Genomic DNA, 17,784 nt, shown 5'->3' on the forward strand with positions numbered 1-17,784 from the left:
ACAGGTGGTCCATTGCAATTAATAAACATCAAACAGCTCACATTACCAATGAGCAAAGATGCTCTTAAACCTGTGATAATATTGTTCATTAATCTGAAACCAGGTTCACATTGTGCTGTCGAACAAGATTAAGTTGAAATAGCTGTCAAGAGAGACTTCAAATTATTGGGCACAATTTCAACTTTTTCACTAAAGTCGCTTAAACCTTGGATTGACTGTATTCCATCAATGTCAAAGCGTTTGCAAATTCTTCTCACCTCTGCTTCTTCATGACGCAAATTTCCTTCTATCTTTTTTCAGGTTGCAAGTTAGCAATATCAACCAGTACGGTAGCTGACCATTGTCAGTGTCGGCATTAGTGCAAAGTCTCATTTGCATTCTGCTAACAATGCTCTGAATGAATTGATTCGCGTTAATTAGCACCATTTTAGAATTCTGTATCAGAGAAATATTTCTCAACATTAAATTATCCTTCGCTGCTAAAGCCAACTGTGTTTTTTCTACCGGATTTTCCTTGAAACTCTCAACAATTCGTATTGTCCTTTTTATTAAAAGTTTGGCTCTAGCTAAAGTTGTACTTCGAGACTGAAGTTCAATGGATAATTCTTGCAGAACATCGTACATTAAGAATCAGTTAGGATAGCATAGGCACTCTCTTTGGAAAACCAGAAGGTATACTATTAGCAGTGATGTACGCGCATACAAAAAATATTGACGCCGTCAGCGTAAACGCAAACGTTCGAAAAACCATACGCCGTATGCGTCAACTTAACTTATAAAAAAGTTGGCGGCGTCAGCGCATACACTAGCGTAAACTAATTTTGTTTGCTGGGTGCCAAACATTCACACGGTATAAACCACTCGAAACAAACAAGTTTTATTTTGAATTTCCACGAAGATACACAAGCATCTGAAAGTGTTCATCTGACATTTTGCTGTGTTTTGGTTCCAATATGTCTTTGCCCATTGAAAACATTCTTTCAACTGCAGCGCTGGAAGGTATTGGCGTGTTGTAGTAAAAAAAAAACACATTAAAAAGTATGCGTTGACGCTATGCGCTAAAAAACCGCGAAAACTTTACGGCGTAGCCTCAAGCGCAAACCATCCAAAAAAATGTGGCCGTAAGCGTTAGCGTAAACAAAAAGTCTACACCGCAAGTATGCAGCGTAGAATTTGCGGCGTATACGTACATCTCTGACTATTAGTTGCTCGAAAAAGCACAGAGTATACTGCGTATACCGCCGTATACCCCTGAATACAGCACTGCTTCTACCACAATGTCAAATCGGTTTACAGTATCAAGCTTTAAGCCCATATTGTAAAATTTGTGCTTTTTCTGGATTTAAATTTACTTTCATAAAATTCAGTCCATATCAAATGTTTGTATGCAGGGCCGTTGAAACGATAATTTTGGTCCGATACTAATAAGATCTTCGCGACCATTAAGTTATCCTGGGCATGAGTCCATAAGTACACCTTAGATCCCCTGCCAACGCTACTGGGTGTATATCTTCGTAGCATTCTAAATCAATTTGCTTGTACCTTGAACCCGTTTTTGTCATGTCTTTGTGTCATCACTGTCTTTGTGTTTCACCTGTTGTGAAACAGTTAATATTCCTGTCGTGTCCTCCACTGAACAAGTAGATGTGCCCTGTTTCGTGTAAGTCATCCAACGTGCAATTAGCCGGAGTATTTGCTGCACGGGCGCAAATGAGGCCACAACTAACTCAACTGCTACTATTCATGGACCTGCTTGTTGGTGCCACTAACTGAGGTATTCTTCTTCTCTCGTGTTGTCGCTATATGTCAGGGCATCCGTTGGTTAGCCACTGCCTGGTGTCGTCATCGATGGAAATTAGGCCTTCCATACCATGGGGTGGTCTGTATAGCCAGCAATCCTTGAACTAAGGTATTGAGAACTGAGTACTGAGAACTGAGTACTGAGGTATTGAGCTTTCTTCTTAGTAATGATTTATAAAGACAGCTCCCTGTATTTCTACAATAAATTGCACAGGTCATCACAATTTATGGTGCAACAAAGATAAGAAGGGCTTTGGGGGTTTTGAGGATGGGAAATCTGAAAATGAATCCGTTTTCCCATATCAAATCATTTTTTTTACTGCAGCCATTATAATATTTGCAGTGAAATCCCAATTCTAATACATTGCCAAACTATTTAATGCTTGGAATTTGTTTCAGCATGAATGAGCATAATACACAAACAATCGTTCAATAAAATTGATGGTATTGTGTACCACATATAAGTACAATGGTATATTGTCTACGTGGCTTACGTCAAAGAGAGAGCGTAACTAATTCTTCAACCAACATACGTGGGCATGTCAAGGCTTCAGCATTGGCCAAGATCTAAGTTAAATAAAGAAGTTTTGTTGTCGTAGCGTTTATTGACACCAAGATAAACATGTTTACAACATAAACAAGATCAAATACAACGTCAAAACAATGTAAAGTAATTGTTGCACCATTGTTGTGAAGAATCTATAATCAAATATTTGTATTTCATTCATGTCCCTACACTTGACGTCACTTCCTAAAATGACGTCATCTTTGTTGACTGCGTCACTTGCGCCAGATGGATGATCATAATTTTCCCAACAATTGCCATAAATGTAATATATCGCGTTCCACTTGGCCGGACAATGCTTGAATTGTAAACTTTACTTGTTTAATTTCAACACCTTTCAGAACTGATTTACAAGCTCTTGCTTTGAGTACCTACGTCATTGACAATTAAATATTGTCTCTCTGAACCAAAACTTGTTTGTACCTGGTGTTACTTTGTTTTGTAGGAACCACTCAATTTTTTATGTGATGTTGATAATTTTTATGTAAGGCAGAGAAAGCATAATGACGTCATTCTATCAGGCCCTTCGCGTTTTACTTTTACATCTCTGTTATGTTAGATGTACAGGCACTAGACGATAACTCTAACATAGGTAGCGCAGACACGGGCAGATCTTTATCGTGTGGAAATGTAGCAATTGTAGAGTGGATGGTGGGACATGCAATTGCTTTTTCTTTTCTTATTCTATGATGGGACACAATTCCGTTTTTTATGCAAAACTAGCAACCAATTACGTGGTCGCCATGTTCCACGATAGTAGGCCAAGGACGTGCAGTCAGGGGAGGCAGGTGAGGCACTGCCTCACCTGCCAACATCTGGCAAAGCAAAAGTTATATCAAAGAAATGGTTATCACTGAATAAATATTATTTGTTAAAAAGTAGTAAGCCTAACTATGCACAATTTTAGGTGCTTTAATTTGTGTGAATTGCTGTTGTCGTGCCCCTTTTCCCCCAAATTTTACGTTTCTACATCCAAACTGTGCTTTAATTTTTTCTGTTTCTGTGGCGATATTTAAATCGAGCGGTCACGTGGTCAAAATCGTTGAAATACGCGATGAGAGGCAGCGCCAAGCTGTGCCTCACTTCAGATCAGAAAAATTCCATACACTGCATTATGCGTGCCTTTTTCTTTCGCAAAGTCGCCCAGAAATTATCATGAACGATTTAGCTACGATTTGAGGCATGCCTTAAATGTGACGACACAGCTATGAAACCTTTTTCGTCAAGCTGGAATGCCGCATAGTACGTGGTATGTGACTTCTTGCAGTGTAAAGGATTGTTTCTTATAAAATGTAACTAAAATGGAGGAAGATTTAGTATCAAATCTGAGAGATTTTTAAATACTAAACTTTCAATCCAAAGTTGAAGTCATAAATAAAGGAAGACCTGTTCCAAATTTATAAGGTTTGCATCAGACGACTGAACAAAAAAATAATAACTTGCAACTTTCAAAGAGATTGGTACTCAAAAAAGAAGTGGCTGTGTGGCTATGCTTTAAAAATCGCCTTTTCTGATTTCCCTGTCTCTTGTTTTCAATATCTAGTGATAATGTTTGGACTAAAGAAGGGTCTCTACAACAAAGTCACAGATGTTTTAGTCCAAAAGGATAGGCGCATGGATTTTATTTTTTAATAAATGTGAAAGCATGCTGCTAATTTTTTTGATTAGTATGATACCGTTTTTGTTGTTAAAAATTTTTATTGTAAAAGTGACTTGAAAAGATTAGTGCCTCACCATCTAGGAACCTCACCGTACGTCACTGTAGTAGGCCGTAATGCGTGAAAATTGCCAGAAAATTTGTTTTAGGGTTAGCGGAAAATTTGTTTTATGCTTTTCATGCAATTCTTTTACAGGCATGACCGCAAGACACATTTAGATGAAAGCTTATGATAAAACTATCACTTTCTAAATCCTAATTAAACCACAGCATTAACACTTGATGGATTTAGTTGTCTTGAACAAGCGAATTCTGAAAAACCTAATATTGCAAATATGTCAAAACTACTAACAGTATAAAACAAAAAATGATTTCAAATTCGGATTCAGCGGCCAAAAGCAGCTCAAGATTTGTTCTAACCTCGAGAAAAAAATGTTTTGTTTCATAATGCAGGGGTCCGCAAATACTTGTTGATGTGACCGAAAAAACAATCAAGTTCAAAACTTTGTTGTTGCTGTCATTGATGAGCCTTCTAACCGCCGAAACCGTACAGGGTTCTTCCTTGGCGCTTCAGCGCGTAAACGACATCGAGGGTGGTGACGGTCTTTCGTTTTGCGTGCTCGGTGTGGGTGACGGCGTCGCGAAATCACCTTCAACACGCCTCGGGTTTCTTCGTAAATTAAGCCGGAAATGCGCTTGACACCGCCTCGACGAGCGAGTCGCCTGATAGCGGGCTTGGTGATTCCCTGGATGTTGTCACGTAAGACTTTTCTGTGGCGCTTAGCGCCTCCCTTTCCCAAACCTTTTCCTCCTTTGCCACGTTCAGACATTTTCGTAAGATGGATGCCAATACAACAAAAGTTCAACACAATATGAAAATAACTTGCAAATAAAAATAATTAAAATAAAATAAATGAAATAATTGAAAATAAAATAATTCAAATAAAACAATCAAACAATACCCACATCGGAACCGGACGATATTGGGCTTATTAAGCGGTTGGGCCTGATAAGCGAGGACCGATTCTCTGCTGCTTCCATTCCTTCAGTAATTTCGGAATGGACCGAATCGGGCTAAGCGGATAGACCTTTTAACCGTGGGCTTAATAAGCCGGGACTACTGTACTATACCATTGAAAGAATAAATTTTCTTGTACAAAATTGTATGAAGCTTGGCACATCAAAGAGTATCTTATTGTATTTATTTTTGCCAAACAAGTTATATTTATGGTAAAATTGAAGTGTTTTGCGACCCACAGTAGATGGTCTTGCGAACCAAATTTGGGTTGCAACCCATTATTTGTAGACCCCTGGCATAGTGCACGGGTAATCAATTTGTTTTCTTTCAGTCTGAAATTGCCCATACTGACATCAGGCAACACTTCTGTACAGATGCAAGTAAGCAATACTCTACGACTCTATGTTCCTGTCATAAACGTGGCACTGGATTTGCGCCATGTTGTAATTATCTGTAGCAGCTGCTGTTATTTTATAAACGTGTGTTCTTAGTCAAATATGACGCAATCAATGTTATTTGTGAACCATAGACATTAAAAATATTTATTACGTCACAAGCCACGATAATCAATTCATCAGCAACCGATCAAGTCCATGAATTTATTTTAAGACGAAAACTTTTATTGAGAATCATTTTAAACAAATGATTTCTCAATTGCGATCCCAAAAAAAAAAAAAATTTTGAGAAATTTTTCTTTCAACCCTTTCCAAATTGTTCACAGAATTAGAAATGCATGACGATTTGAGTTCTTCACTCGCACAATCACTAGCTGTGTTGTAGATTTCAATTGCTTTTATGTAAGCGGTTTTTGCTTTAACTAGTTGATTTGTGTTTTCAAGCGCAGCTCCCATATTATTGTGGCAATCCCCAAATACACAATACCGATTTGCTTCAACGTTGAATGCTGTTTTCAATGTGATTGCGGTTTCGTTTATTGTGATTGATTTCGACCAATCAGCTGCAAAGTTGCAGCAGGAACCAAAGTAACTTAAAAACAAACAATATTGTTTACATTTAACTTTCAAATTAACGTTATTTATATATTGCAGTAAGTTTAAAATTTCATCCATGAGTGTATATTGTTGTTTAATTTGTTCTTGTTTGTTTTGTTTTGATAATTCTTCGGATATTTGCGTCATCAACCAACCAACATTTTGAAGCTTACCTAACCTGCTTTCACCGTCGCAGTGATTCTTAACAAATTGAAATCTACAACGAGCCAATGAGATTGCGCAATCGCATTTTTTCACATTCACAAATTTCAAAACTATTTTCTTAATATTCTCATCATAAACGTCACGTGATTGATCGGTCAAGCGTGACGATTGATTTGCATCAACAATGGATGCAATCAAAACACAAACAACTTTTGCTTCTGGAATGTTTTTCAAACTCAACAAGCATTCCGCTTGGTCGATGCTTGGTTGTAACTTTTCCCATCCTTCGACATGGTCGATGATTATTTGCAGTGTTTCCACTGCTTTTTGAAAGTTGTTTTGTTGCTGATAAGTTGCTGCTGAACCTGTCAAACCATGAAATTTTAAAAACGATCAGAGATGAGATTTGTGCACTGGAATGGCAATAAACTTTGTGATAATTTTTAAATTTGTAAACATTTGAATAAATAAATCTTAAATGTGATTTTAATTGATTAACCACTTCAGAGATGTTGCGGATTCAACCGAAGTGTATTTGAATTGGATCTTATATAGCTCTTGCATTTTCCGCCAGGTGGCGGCAAACAGTTGAAATGTATTCGATCGACTCTTCTGCGCCTCATTGTGGTCGATGCTTAAGGCCGTGTTACCCCTCCATTTTTGACGAGGTGTCCTACGGCTGTTTCGAGAGTCATTCTTACATTAAATGGCAAGGTCAGAAAATAAATAAATGTAAAAGTAATAAATAAACAAAAAAAGCTCCCAAAGCTCAATAATCACTCAATAACTTAAACCACGCAAGGTCGTATTTACCACTCCCCACACCCTTGGGTAAAGGGGCACTCATATTCATTTGGTTGAGCGTTTTCCAGCTATTTGACATACAGTAGCAAAATGCAAAAATATGCTCCATGTTTAACACTGTAGTTTATATCAATGGGGTTTTGTATTGTCAGTCATTATTTGGAAGGATCATTCCAAATCAAAACCAATCAATCAATGCCATTTAGTTAGAATTTATAAAAAGAGAAATATTGTTAGGCTATACCCCTTCATTTTCTTTGAAAATGTCATTTAACAGTTGATAGATTAGAACTTGAAATTGCGACGATGTTGGAAGCCAGTAGCGTTGACAGGAATGGTATGAGGTAAGCTATTGTACACGAGATGGTTTTATTTTCTCAAAACGTTTTAGAGGACTTGCATTTTGGAAGAAATTTCCAAAACGCCAATTTTATTAGATTTATCTTGTTATGTTAAAGTATTTTGCATTCATTCCAGTATCTTATTTTTTAGTTCAACACTTTTTAGTTAAACACTGTTAAACATCTTTTTCTTGTTTTTAATTTTTGTTGCGTCAAATTGCGTCAAAATTGATGCGTTTTGATGACAGCCTTTTGTTGTTTTAACGAAATAGACCGGGAGCCAGATCGATTTATTTGACTGTCAGGGTCAATAAGGTTTGACAAGTGTTTCTAGACTGAAATTTTGTGTAGATTTCAAAAATAAACCTCTTACTTGCACTAGCTTGACCGTTTTTGTTATATTAAGCATTTTCCGAGATGATACCTGTCAATATCGCTATATCCGTTAGGGTGCACCATTTTCCCCCCGACCTTTAGCAAAAAGCCTGAACTTTTTTTTGCTTGAGGTTGTCTTAGAAAACAACTTTTGCAAAGTTTCAGTTTGATTGGACAAATTTTAACCCCCCCACCCGGCCATTTTCTAAGGGGACTAACGACATTTTCTTCACATTATCGACACTAGATGGAGCTGCTTACTAGATGCAACTGCATATTTACTTTGGAAACATACCCCTCTTCATTCTGCATAATTAAAAAAAAAATTATCTGAATTGGCCAATGGGAAGCAGAAATATGGACCGTTTTGTACTCTCCCCTAGCGCAATACTGCCTCTAGTGGCCAAAACATAACAACGATTATCTCCTTAAATGTTCATCCAATTGAAGCAAAACTGGTGTCTAACCCCCTATTTTCAAGGGTGGTGAGTTCATTTTTGCTGCTAGTTTTAAAGATTCTAACCACTAGGTGGCAGAAAACCTGCTTTTCATAAGTTTAAGCTAACGTAACCGCTTGGACTTGACTTCAAATATGCAAAGTTTCAACAAATACAACTGATTGAGATGTATATCATTGAAAACAAAACAAAGAAAGAACAGTGCAACATCTATTGTGATTGTGATAGATATTGTACAGCAATAACCTTACACGAATTTCACATCATAAAGGTCACACAGGTAATGAAACAGTAAACTCGCAATTAGATTGTCAGATACCATGACGCTGAATCTATTTTCCTGTTTCTTTGGTTTGGTAATTTTTTTCGGGAATTCTCTACTACTTGTAAAATGTTTTGGTATCGTTCTTCCTAAATGAACTCACCACCCTTGAAAATGGGGGGTTAGACACCAGTTTTGCTTCAATTGGATGAACATTTAAGGAGATACTCGTTGTTATGTTTTGGCCACTAGAGGCAGTATTGCGCTAGGGGAGAGTACAAAACTGCCCATATTTCTGCTTCCCATTGGCCAATTTAGATAATTTTTTTTTAAATTATGCAGAATGAAGAGGGGTATGTTTCCAAAGTAAATATGCAGTTGCATCTTGTAAGAAGCTCCATCTAGTGGCGATAATGTGAAGAAAATGTCGTTAGTCCCCTTAGAAAATGGCCGGGTGGGGGGGTTAAAATTTGTCCAATCAAACTAAAACTTTGCAAAAGTTGTTTTCTAAGATAACCCCATAAGCAAAAAAAAATTTCAGGCTTTTTGCTAAAGGTCGGGGGGCAAATGGTGCACCCTAACGGATATAGCGATATTGACAGGTATCATCTCGGAAAATGCTTAATATAACAAAAACGGTCAAGCTAGTGCAAGTAAGAGGTTTATTTTTGAAATCTACACAAAATTTCAGTCTAGAAACACTTGTCGAACCTTATTGACCCTGACAGTCAAATAAATCGACCTGGCTCCCGCTCTAAAAGACCAAGCCCAAAGTATCCTTTGAAATCTTCCTTATTGTTGTTGACAGAATTGTGCTTAAGAAATACTGTAGCTTACTGCCATGCACACTGCACAGCCTGTGCTGAATATGTGCAATGGACACTAATTGGACAGTAAATATGCAGTAATATATTAGTGCTATCAGAAAATTTTCATAGTAGAGTTCATTCTACAACTATACAACGTTCATAACAAAACGTTTGTGCTGCTTACCTTGTAATTGTTTGATTTTTGAAGGAGTTAAAACTTCTTTTTCAACAGTTCGTGAAGTGACTTTCATCTAAACATAAACAATAATGTATTTTAATCTGCAAGCTTCAAAACAAAATACAAAACATTATTTGGGTAGTTAATTCGTTTTCATTCAATTATAGCAGAATTTTCTCAGTCTCACAATATGCAACAAACGTCTGCAAAGATTGTGCTGATGGTGAGCGAGAATCCATTTTGTTCATTTAAATTAAATCTTTATAAAAACACGTTTTGAAAAATCATACAAGAATAACTATGTGTGACAACGAATTGGGTTCGGTAGGCTTACCAGGAAAATATCTATGCTCCTTTACAACAACAAAATATAAGCATACAAAAAAATGAATAAATGTGTGGAAAGAGCTGAACATGCATAAAAGAATCAGTGAGACAGTGACTGTAACGATTTCTTTCTATCTCTTACCAGGAAAAAGACTTGGAAAGGTTCAATGACGTAGTTTAATGGGTTAAACCGAAAAGCAGTCAATTGAATGTCGAATAATTCTACTAGTGGAATGATAATCTAACTTCTTGAAGGACTTTAACGAACGGCTTCTCAAATAACTCTAATTTCAAACACAATTTATATCAGCACCAATTCTCATATACTTGTATTCGATTACTTTAACTCTCAATCAACAATAATTTCTGCATCAACTACCAATCCACAACTCATAACACAACTCTCATAATCAACTCATAATAATTCGTAATAATCCTTATCCATCAATTCACACCACTATTTATAGAAGGTTTCTCGGTATAGTAACTTCGAGAAGGTTACGCAATATTACATCACTCATTGTTCTGACAAGTAGCATAGATTGTAAACCAGCAGAAGCTCAAAGAAGTTTAAAGAATATCACGTGGTGTAGAAGATTCTTACACAATAAATATTTCGCAATCGGACATTTACTGATAAACAACCTTATGACGTCATGACAAACGACGCTCAGAAATCATGAAAAACAACAGAACATTCCAGAGTTGCATACTTACAGACGATTCTAGAAATACGTTATGTAATACAGATTTCTCATTCAAAGGTTACTTCAGGTCAATACCCAATAATAACACATCGCACCAGAATTTTACAATCAAAACAACACGCTAGTTGAAGACACAAAGCAAGCCATCGCGAGGCATTGCACCTTGATTGTGACAGTGACTTCCAAAAAAAAATTTCTTTTCATAGAAAAATTGCAATCAATGGAAAAACGTTTCATTACATTTTGGATGCTTCAAAAGATTTCAAGCTTCTACAATATCCCGCACATGGGTTCAAAATACTTCCTGGTCTCTCGAGTGAGGAAATATGTCTTTGCTTATTTGAAAATAATGAAGTGTTTTGAACAGATTTGCGGATTCCGAGGGAAGGCGATTGCCCACCATAAAACATAGAAAAGTAACTTAATTCATACAAGATAAGCTGAATTTCTCGTCAAAGTCAAAGTTGTAAAAATCCTGTTTGTGTTTGACGTCACCAAACCAGGTCGAAAACTGAGACTTTTTGCGAGGTATATACTGTATTATCGTCTCCAGCCTTACAATGCAATGGCTGGCTACATCAATCATTGAGCGGTGGTTTTCGGTGAAGTCGGCACAATTGTTGTTGTCATCAAGGGCAGGAATTCAACACGAATTGCCAAAAGCAAGTAAAGTAAAAAATATATTGGATTGCCTAAGTGTTTGGCAACGTAAAGTTGAGAAGAAAGCTGGAATTTTTATTGATCTTCAAACTCTGAGCGTATCTCGGCGAATAGATCTCGAACCAAAAATGAACCTTTCGAAACTGTAGATGACGAGTGGTTTCGGTCATTTAAAATTAAACTTAATTATTCTTTGAACACAAGTTTGCTAGTCGGAGTTTAAACATTTGTCACATCTGGTTCTACTCTACAGCCAGAACAGGAGTTTATTGTCCTAGGTCTTACAATTATTGCACAAGGTATTAGATCGTAGCTTACATTGCTCTACAACTTTTCACGTGCAAATTGTCAAGCCAAAAGCAAAAGAAATCTTATTATTTAAAATCTTTCATAGACGGACTCGACGACCTTCCACGACTTTCTAAGGTTACAGTCTTTCGCACATTCTTATCGGATGCATTCTGTATGTTATTGTTTTTTTTTTGTATACTTTTTTTGCATCCGAACAAAAATAAATGACTGATTGATTATTGAAGATGAACATGGTTGGAGCGAAACTACTGTTGCGAGAAGTAACAGTGACGTCAGCAGTAGTAGTTCTACTGAGATCAGAAGTTCCATTGAAATGTCACAAAACCAAATCAAAAGAACAAACTTGTTTTTACGTTTCTGCTAAAAGCTGATGCAATTACTCAATATCACTGGTTAAGACGCATAGCGTTGTAAATTTAAAATAATAGCAGAATTTAAGAAATTATCGAATAGAACTGTATAATAGAAGTTTTAATAAAAATTAGTTGAACTGTTTTGTAGAAATTTACAAATTACTGCATGTTTTCGTTTTTTATTTTATGTATATATCATACGTTTTGTTTTGCATCCAAACAAAAATAAATTAATGACTGATGTCTACAAACTTTACCTTTCCCAATCTCTCAATGACGTTTTCCAAAGTGATATTTCTGGAAATTCCATCCACTCCGTTGCCGGGCAACGCAATGGATTTTCTACAAGTTGGACATCTGCAATGATTGAAGTGAAATTGTAAGCTTTGTGTTTTACATATTGGATATGACAAAAAGGCGTGTTTATTTTCAAGTAGAATTGGCTTTGTTAATCAATTGCACCACCATTGCACAGTTTGGGAACTTTTGAACTTATATTGTCGCATTGTATGTTATTTGTAACTTTAAGATCGTAGAAAGAAGACAATTTTGCATCCAGCTTAAAGTAAAATATTTGTGTCTTTTCACAACCTGACACTTCAACGGGTTCTATTTTTAACTATGTCTTGGTTACACTTTTTAAATAAAAGTTTGGAAACCATGATGTGGGAAGCACTGATGTGGGAAGCACTGATGTAGGAACCATTGACGTGGGAAGCACTGATGTGGAAACCACTGATGTGGGAACCACTGATGTGGGAAGCACTGATGTGGGAACCAATGATGTGGGAACCACTGATGTGGAACCACTGATGTGGGAACCACTTCTCACTTGTAAGTTATCTTACTGGAAGATTGATGATGATTTCAAAAGTAAAATAAAGTTCTTGTGTATTGCGATGAAAGCAAAATGTGCCAATTTATAGAATATTTCCTTCTTACCTTTCATCCTGATTGTTCTGACAAAGTCTAGCTAGACAGTTATGGCAAAAGTTTGTTTGTTTGTTTGTTTGTTTGTTTATCTTTATCCTGCATTGCGGGAAAGCGGACTTGAGCGCTATGCATCGGTGTACGCCTTCCGACGTACACCTGACCCACGCTGCAGCCGACTGCAATGTCTGTTTCCGGTTGTCTACTTTACTTATGACTTAAATTTGGTACTACCCATTACTCGAAATCGATCACTGGGTAGAGGCAATTATCGTAAAGTTTCTTGCCTAGAGAAACAACAGCAAGTGCGTGTGGCTGGAGTCGAACATGCAGGCTTTCGACTGTGAGCCCAACGCGCTAACCACTCGCCATTGCTGCGCCAAAAGTTATTGCTGCGCCAAAAGTTATGCCCACACGTAAGCATACGAATGGGTCTCTTCAGAGGTTCAATGCATATCGCACATTGGAATTCTTCAGTAACGCTGGAAGCCATTTTATCTTATTCTAGCGTAGCAACAAATCCGGAATAATTCCTTACAAAGAAAAAGATAGAAAATAATGAAAATAACTTTAATTATTTCCTGTAAAACAGATGGATTAATTTTTATAAAAAATTCACTATCAACATTTTCTAATTTTATTAATCAGACAATCAACACTGGCCTAGTGGCAGAGAGTTTTGTATTTTGATTGGTTTTGTTATAAAAAGGGATAGAAAAGAAATGAATAAAGCCACAGATGTTGACAAGTCATGCTCTGGTAGCTTTATTCAATGCTGCTGTAGCCTCCTAGCAACTTGTTTGGTGGTTGACAAATTTTATATAAAAAATATTCAACGACTGCAGACGTTGAATCGATGTACAAAGTGGTTAGTTTAATGTTTAGGTTGATACTAAAAATGCTAGTTTCTTAATTTTGTTAATCTTGATTGTGACTTCCAAATATTGTTCTTAGCGCTTCTATTGTCACCTCTCATGCATTATGTTGTCAAAAACTAACACTGCCACTTCTATATAGCTATATTCTGTACATCCATTTCACAATCTCTGAATGTATGATCTTTCATAGAAAAGTTATAAAAGATTAGAGAAACAGGTTTTCCCATCCCTGACTGACGAAAGAGTTACGAAATCTGATACAGCACAGAAGGAACTTGTATTGTTGACGAGAACAAACATCGGTAAAGAAAAGAAAGTGGCGTTCAGAACACAGTCCCCTCCATGAAAATGCACACAAAGCATCCAATATGGAGTTACAGGCTTGAAAGGAGAATTTCTTTCAATAGAGAACTTTTCGTAAGAGAACTGGCTTTGTCGTTTTAAAACTACAAGTCATGACCCAAGATGAATTAAATGACAAATTCTGCTTCATTGGGCAACTTTTAAGTTATTGCATTAATGAATATTGAACGTTAACTTAACATTGACTAAAACGACACGACTTTACATTTTGACCGTCACGATTTGTTGGAAGGAAAGCTTTTGCAGAAACATAATATCCATCCATGACGACATGCTTGTGCAACTGAATGACATATTTACAATATTTTATTTGGGTAAACTACTTGAAAGCAAAACAAGTGGGGAGGGTGCGCATTTTAGATTTTTCCTGGGGTTTTTCATCTTTTGTCAACAAATTATCAAGGCAAGTGCGTATATATATCATCAAATGGAATTGTATAATAAAACATATTCATCATGAAATAAGTTTTAGTATTATAAATATATATATCATAATGACATTGAACAAGGCAGGCAGCATCATATTTGATTATCTATTTGTAGGAAATCACCCACTTCGTGATTCACATGAAGGAATGGGGTAACAATAGTGTTAGATTTCTCATCGAAGCCTTTTTTTTGTTAGGCTACATCTAGCTTTGTATTTGAAAACCAATTGTTCTTGGGAATGTGAGTAAATAGGACTTATGGGACTCAGTCAGTCCGAGTTCTTTTGTTTCATAAAAATCTTATCTTTAAGCATTACAACAAATCTATCTCGTAACAGGGGAAGATATACTGTACATCAGGGGCCCCAACCATTGAGTCGCGAAACGGTTGCTACCGGATCAACAGAACACACGTCCAAAATGGGCATAAAGAATGTGAGTTGGTTGAAAGTAAGTACTTGGTCATAGAATAAATTGATTACAGTAAAAACAGTTGCAGCCTTGCACTACACACGTACAAATAAATATTACTTATAACTATGGTCACGTATTTCTCCCAAAAATAGAAAAAAAACACGTAAATTTTGTAAAGAATATGCAACATTTTCTATCTAGTTTTGCTCGCTCCATCCTATGTCTAACGGGTGGCATGGGAATGCATGGAATATCTCTAAAGCAAAAGCAGTGAACTTGAATGATAATATCGGTAAAGTTTTAACCCATTAGTGCCCGCGCGTCCCTACAAGGACGTAAAAATTGGGTATTTTAGATTCCGAATTGCTTTCTTCAGATTGCTGGTATTAACTTTTCTTTTTTTTCTTTGGTGAGAATAGCATTATAGCTATAGAAACAGCGCAAGAGTATTTTCTTAAATAAGTTTTAGTGTTCACTATACAACGTTCAAGGTGGACCTTTTGTGAGATATAGAGCCAGCACATGGTACACGAACTGTGACCTACAAATCGAGGTATGTAAAATTATTTTTTTATCAACTTTGTGTTTTGATAGATCTATTAATATGTATAGCTATGTGCCCAAAGTGAAATATTTTATTTTTTTCTTATAATTTTTTCAGAATATACATTACAAGTTAGGTGAGTCCTTGTAGGGATGCTTGGGCACTGGCACGGACGCTTTTTGGCCAAACTGTAGACATATAGGCAAGTTTGCTTAATGCTATAGGATTTCGTATGTTTCATGTTTGGTGGAAAAACGAACGTTATAGGCAACGTGCTGATATTCAATTTCCAAAACCGTGCGTTTTAGTTGGGTTAGTAGGTTAGGTCATCATTTTCATGTGCAGACGGTGGTGCTTTAGAATCTAGGCGCTTTCACTGTTTTTGTACTGCAAATTGAGGTCTTACTGTAAATCTTCATGTATCTTTAATTTATCTTTATCTTTAAAAGAAGTTCATGTATAATCAAAATTTTGCATTCTTTACAGGAAAATTCATATCACTGTTCCCGAACTTCTTGAAGAAGCTCCACCCAAAGAGCCCACATATTATAAAGATATTATAAATATAAATTATAAATTTTTCTCAAGATATTATGAATTTTTCTCCTGGGGATTCCTGCAACGTGAGCGATGAGGACAGTGCAAATGAAGATGAGGGTGCCAAAAACGTTAAAAATATCGGAAAAGGAATCCTGAACCACAAAGGCAAATTAATGATTCATCACAATGAAGACACTCAGGACATGGATTTTGTTGAAGGAGAGGCCTACATTTGATAACGATGAGACAGACCCGCTACCGGGACCATCCAAAGCCAACCCATTGCGTTGGAACCCAAGAAAAATCGTAAAGAAAGTGGGTCAACACCCAATGCGTTAAACGACTTGAAAGAACTATAGTACAACAAGCTTGCCAAGAGAAAGTTTACATAATCACCCAAATGTACTGGAGAAGTCACATTTGTAACTAAAAAAGGAAGGGCCGTCAACAAAGCATTGTGTTTCCTAGCTCATCATCAAGTGAAGAAGAGTTCACAGAAGAAAAGATACCATTTATACGCATCAGAAACAAAGATAGGATATAGTCTACCGCCAAAAATCAACTGGGAAAAAATCCTCCTTTTCCTGAAGCTGAGAAATTCAGCCATGATTATTTATCCATTGATCCTGATAATGTGAAAGCGCTGTATGATGTTATAAAACTCTTCATCTTTAATGATTTTGTAAACAAAGTAGTGAGATAGACCCAGAGGTATGCAGCACAACAAAACCAATTGGCCTTCCAGTCAAGGTGGATAATTCTTTAATAAGAGCATACAATATCATAATGTTTATGACAGGATACATCACTCCTTCCACACGCAAGATGTATTGGGAAAGGAGAAAAGATACAAGCAATGTGGTGGTAAGAAGAGCCATGTCAAAGAGTCTTTCTGATGAGGTAATGCGCTATACCCATTTCGCCAACTCAAGCTACCCCAAAGACGACCCATTTTGGAAAGTTGCCCTTCTTTTTGAGACTTTGAATGAGACAGCAGCCAAATTTATTGAAAAAACTGAGTACGTAGCTGTAGACAAATCAATGACCAGTTATTTTGGTCCCCACCCTCTCAAGCAATTTATAAAGAGCAAACCAACAAAATTTGGGTTTAAAATTTGGTCTATGTGCACCACTACTGGAAAGCTAATCCACTGTGTCCCTTACGCTGGATCAAAACAAAAATCTTCAAAAATGGATTGAGTCAGGAGCCAGACGTTGTTTATGGCCTTGTGGAATATGCTCGATTTCTGGATCGAGAGGATGTTTGCGACAATTTTTTCAAGAGCCTGGATTTGATAGATCATTTGTCTTAGAAAGGGTGTTTTGGGGACAATGAAGCAAAATTGAATGAACAATCTATCTTTACCATCAAAGAAAGAGACCAATGATATGAGAGAGGGGAGATATAAAGCAACTTTACCTTGGAGAAGATCAAACCATTGTTGTGTGGAAAGATTTTAAACCAGTATACGTTGCATCTAACTTTGTGGACAACGAACCTTTGGGAAAATGTGCTAAGTGAGTAAATATTATCAAAGCTTGGAGGTTTTATAAAACAATTGGGACAATCACAGAAGAGAGAGATATGGAAAAGATTAGCCTCCGTGACTTTATCTGATCATGTGTAGAAATGACAATTATGATCAATGGAAACAACACATTTTCTTGCTTACCATCGTCGCATGCACTTGCCAACCCTGAAGAGATCAGAAGGGATCAGGGCAATCACCTGATCATCAAGACGAACAAAAAAGGTGTCTGCAAACACTGTCACAAACCAAGTCATACAGATGCCATCGGTGTAATGGTGGACTGCACCCAGATTGCTTCGAAATGTATTATAACTAAAAGGAGTTTGTAATATTATCTGTTTAGATCGAGTTTTGTTTGTTTGTTTCTCAATA

The 17,784-nt window shown here is 36.7% G+C and overlaps 1 protein-coding gene and 1 pseudogene across 1 annotated transcript; both read right to left on the bottom strand.

Moving 5' to 3' along the window:
- Positions 1-2,379: 2,379 nt before the first annotated feature.
- On the bottom strand, positions 2,380-4,856 carry LOC145785770 (histone H4-like; annotated as a pseudogene).
- On the bottom strand, positions 4,856-12,809 carry LOC145785769 (uncharacterized). Its single transcript, XM_082597478.1, has 4 exons — positions 12,726-12,809; positions 12,041-12,140; positions 9,431-9,497; positions 4,856-6,562 (listed from the first exon to the last, which is right to left on the bottom strand). The coding sequence occupies exons 3-4, from the start codon at positions 9,495-9,497 to the stop codon at positions 5,691-5,693; spliced, it is 939 nt and encodes a 312-aa protein (XP_082453604.1). The 5' UTR covers positions 12,041-12,140; positions 12,726-12,809; the 3' UTR covers positions 4,856-5,690.
- Between the last annotated feature and the right edge of the window lie 4,975 nt (positions 12,810-17,784).

Source organism: Aplidium turbinatum, chromosome 16, assembly GCF_918807975.1.
Source record: "Aplidium turbinatum chromosome 16, kaAplTurb1.1, whole genome shotgun sequence".
Lineage (NCBI taxonomy): Eukaryota > Metazoa > Chordata > Ascidiacea > Aplousobranchia > Polyclinidae > Aplidium > Aplidium turbinatum.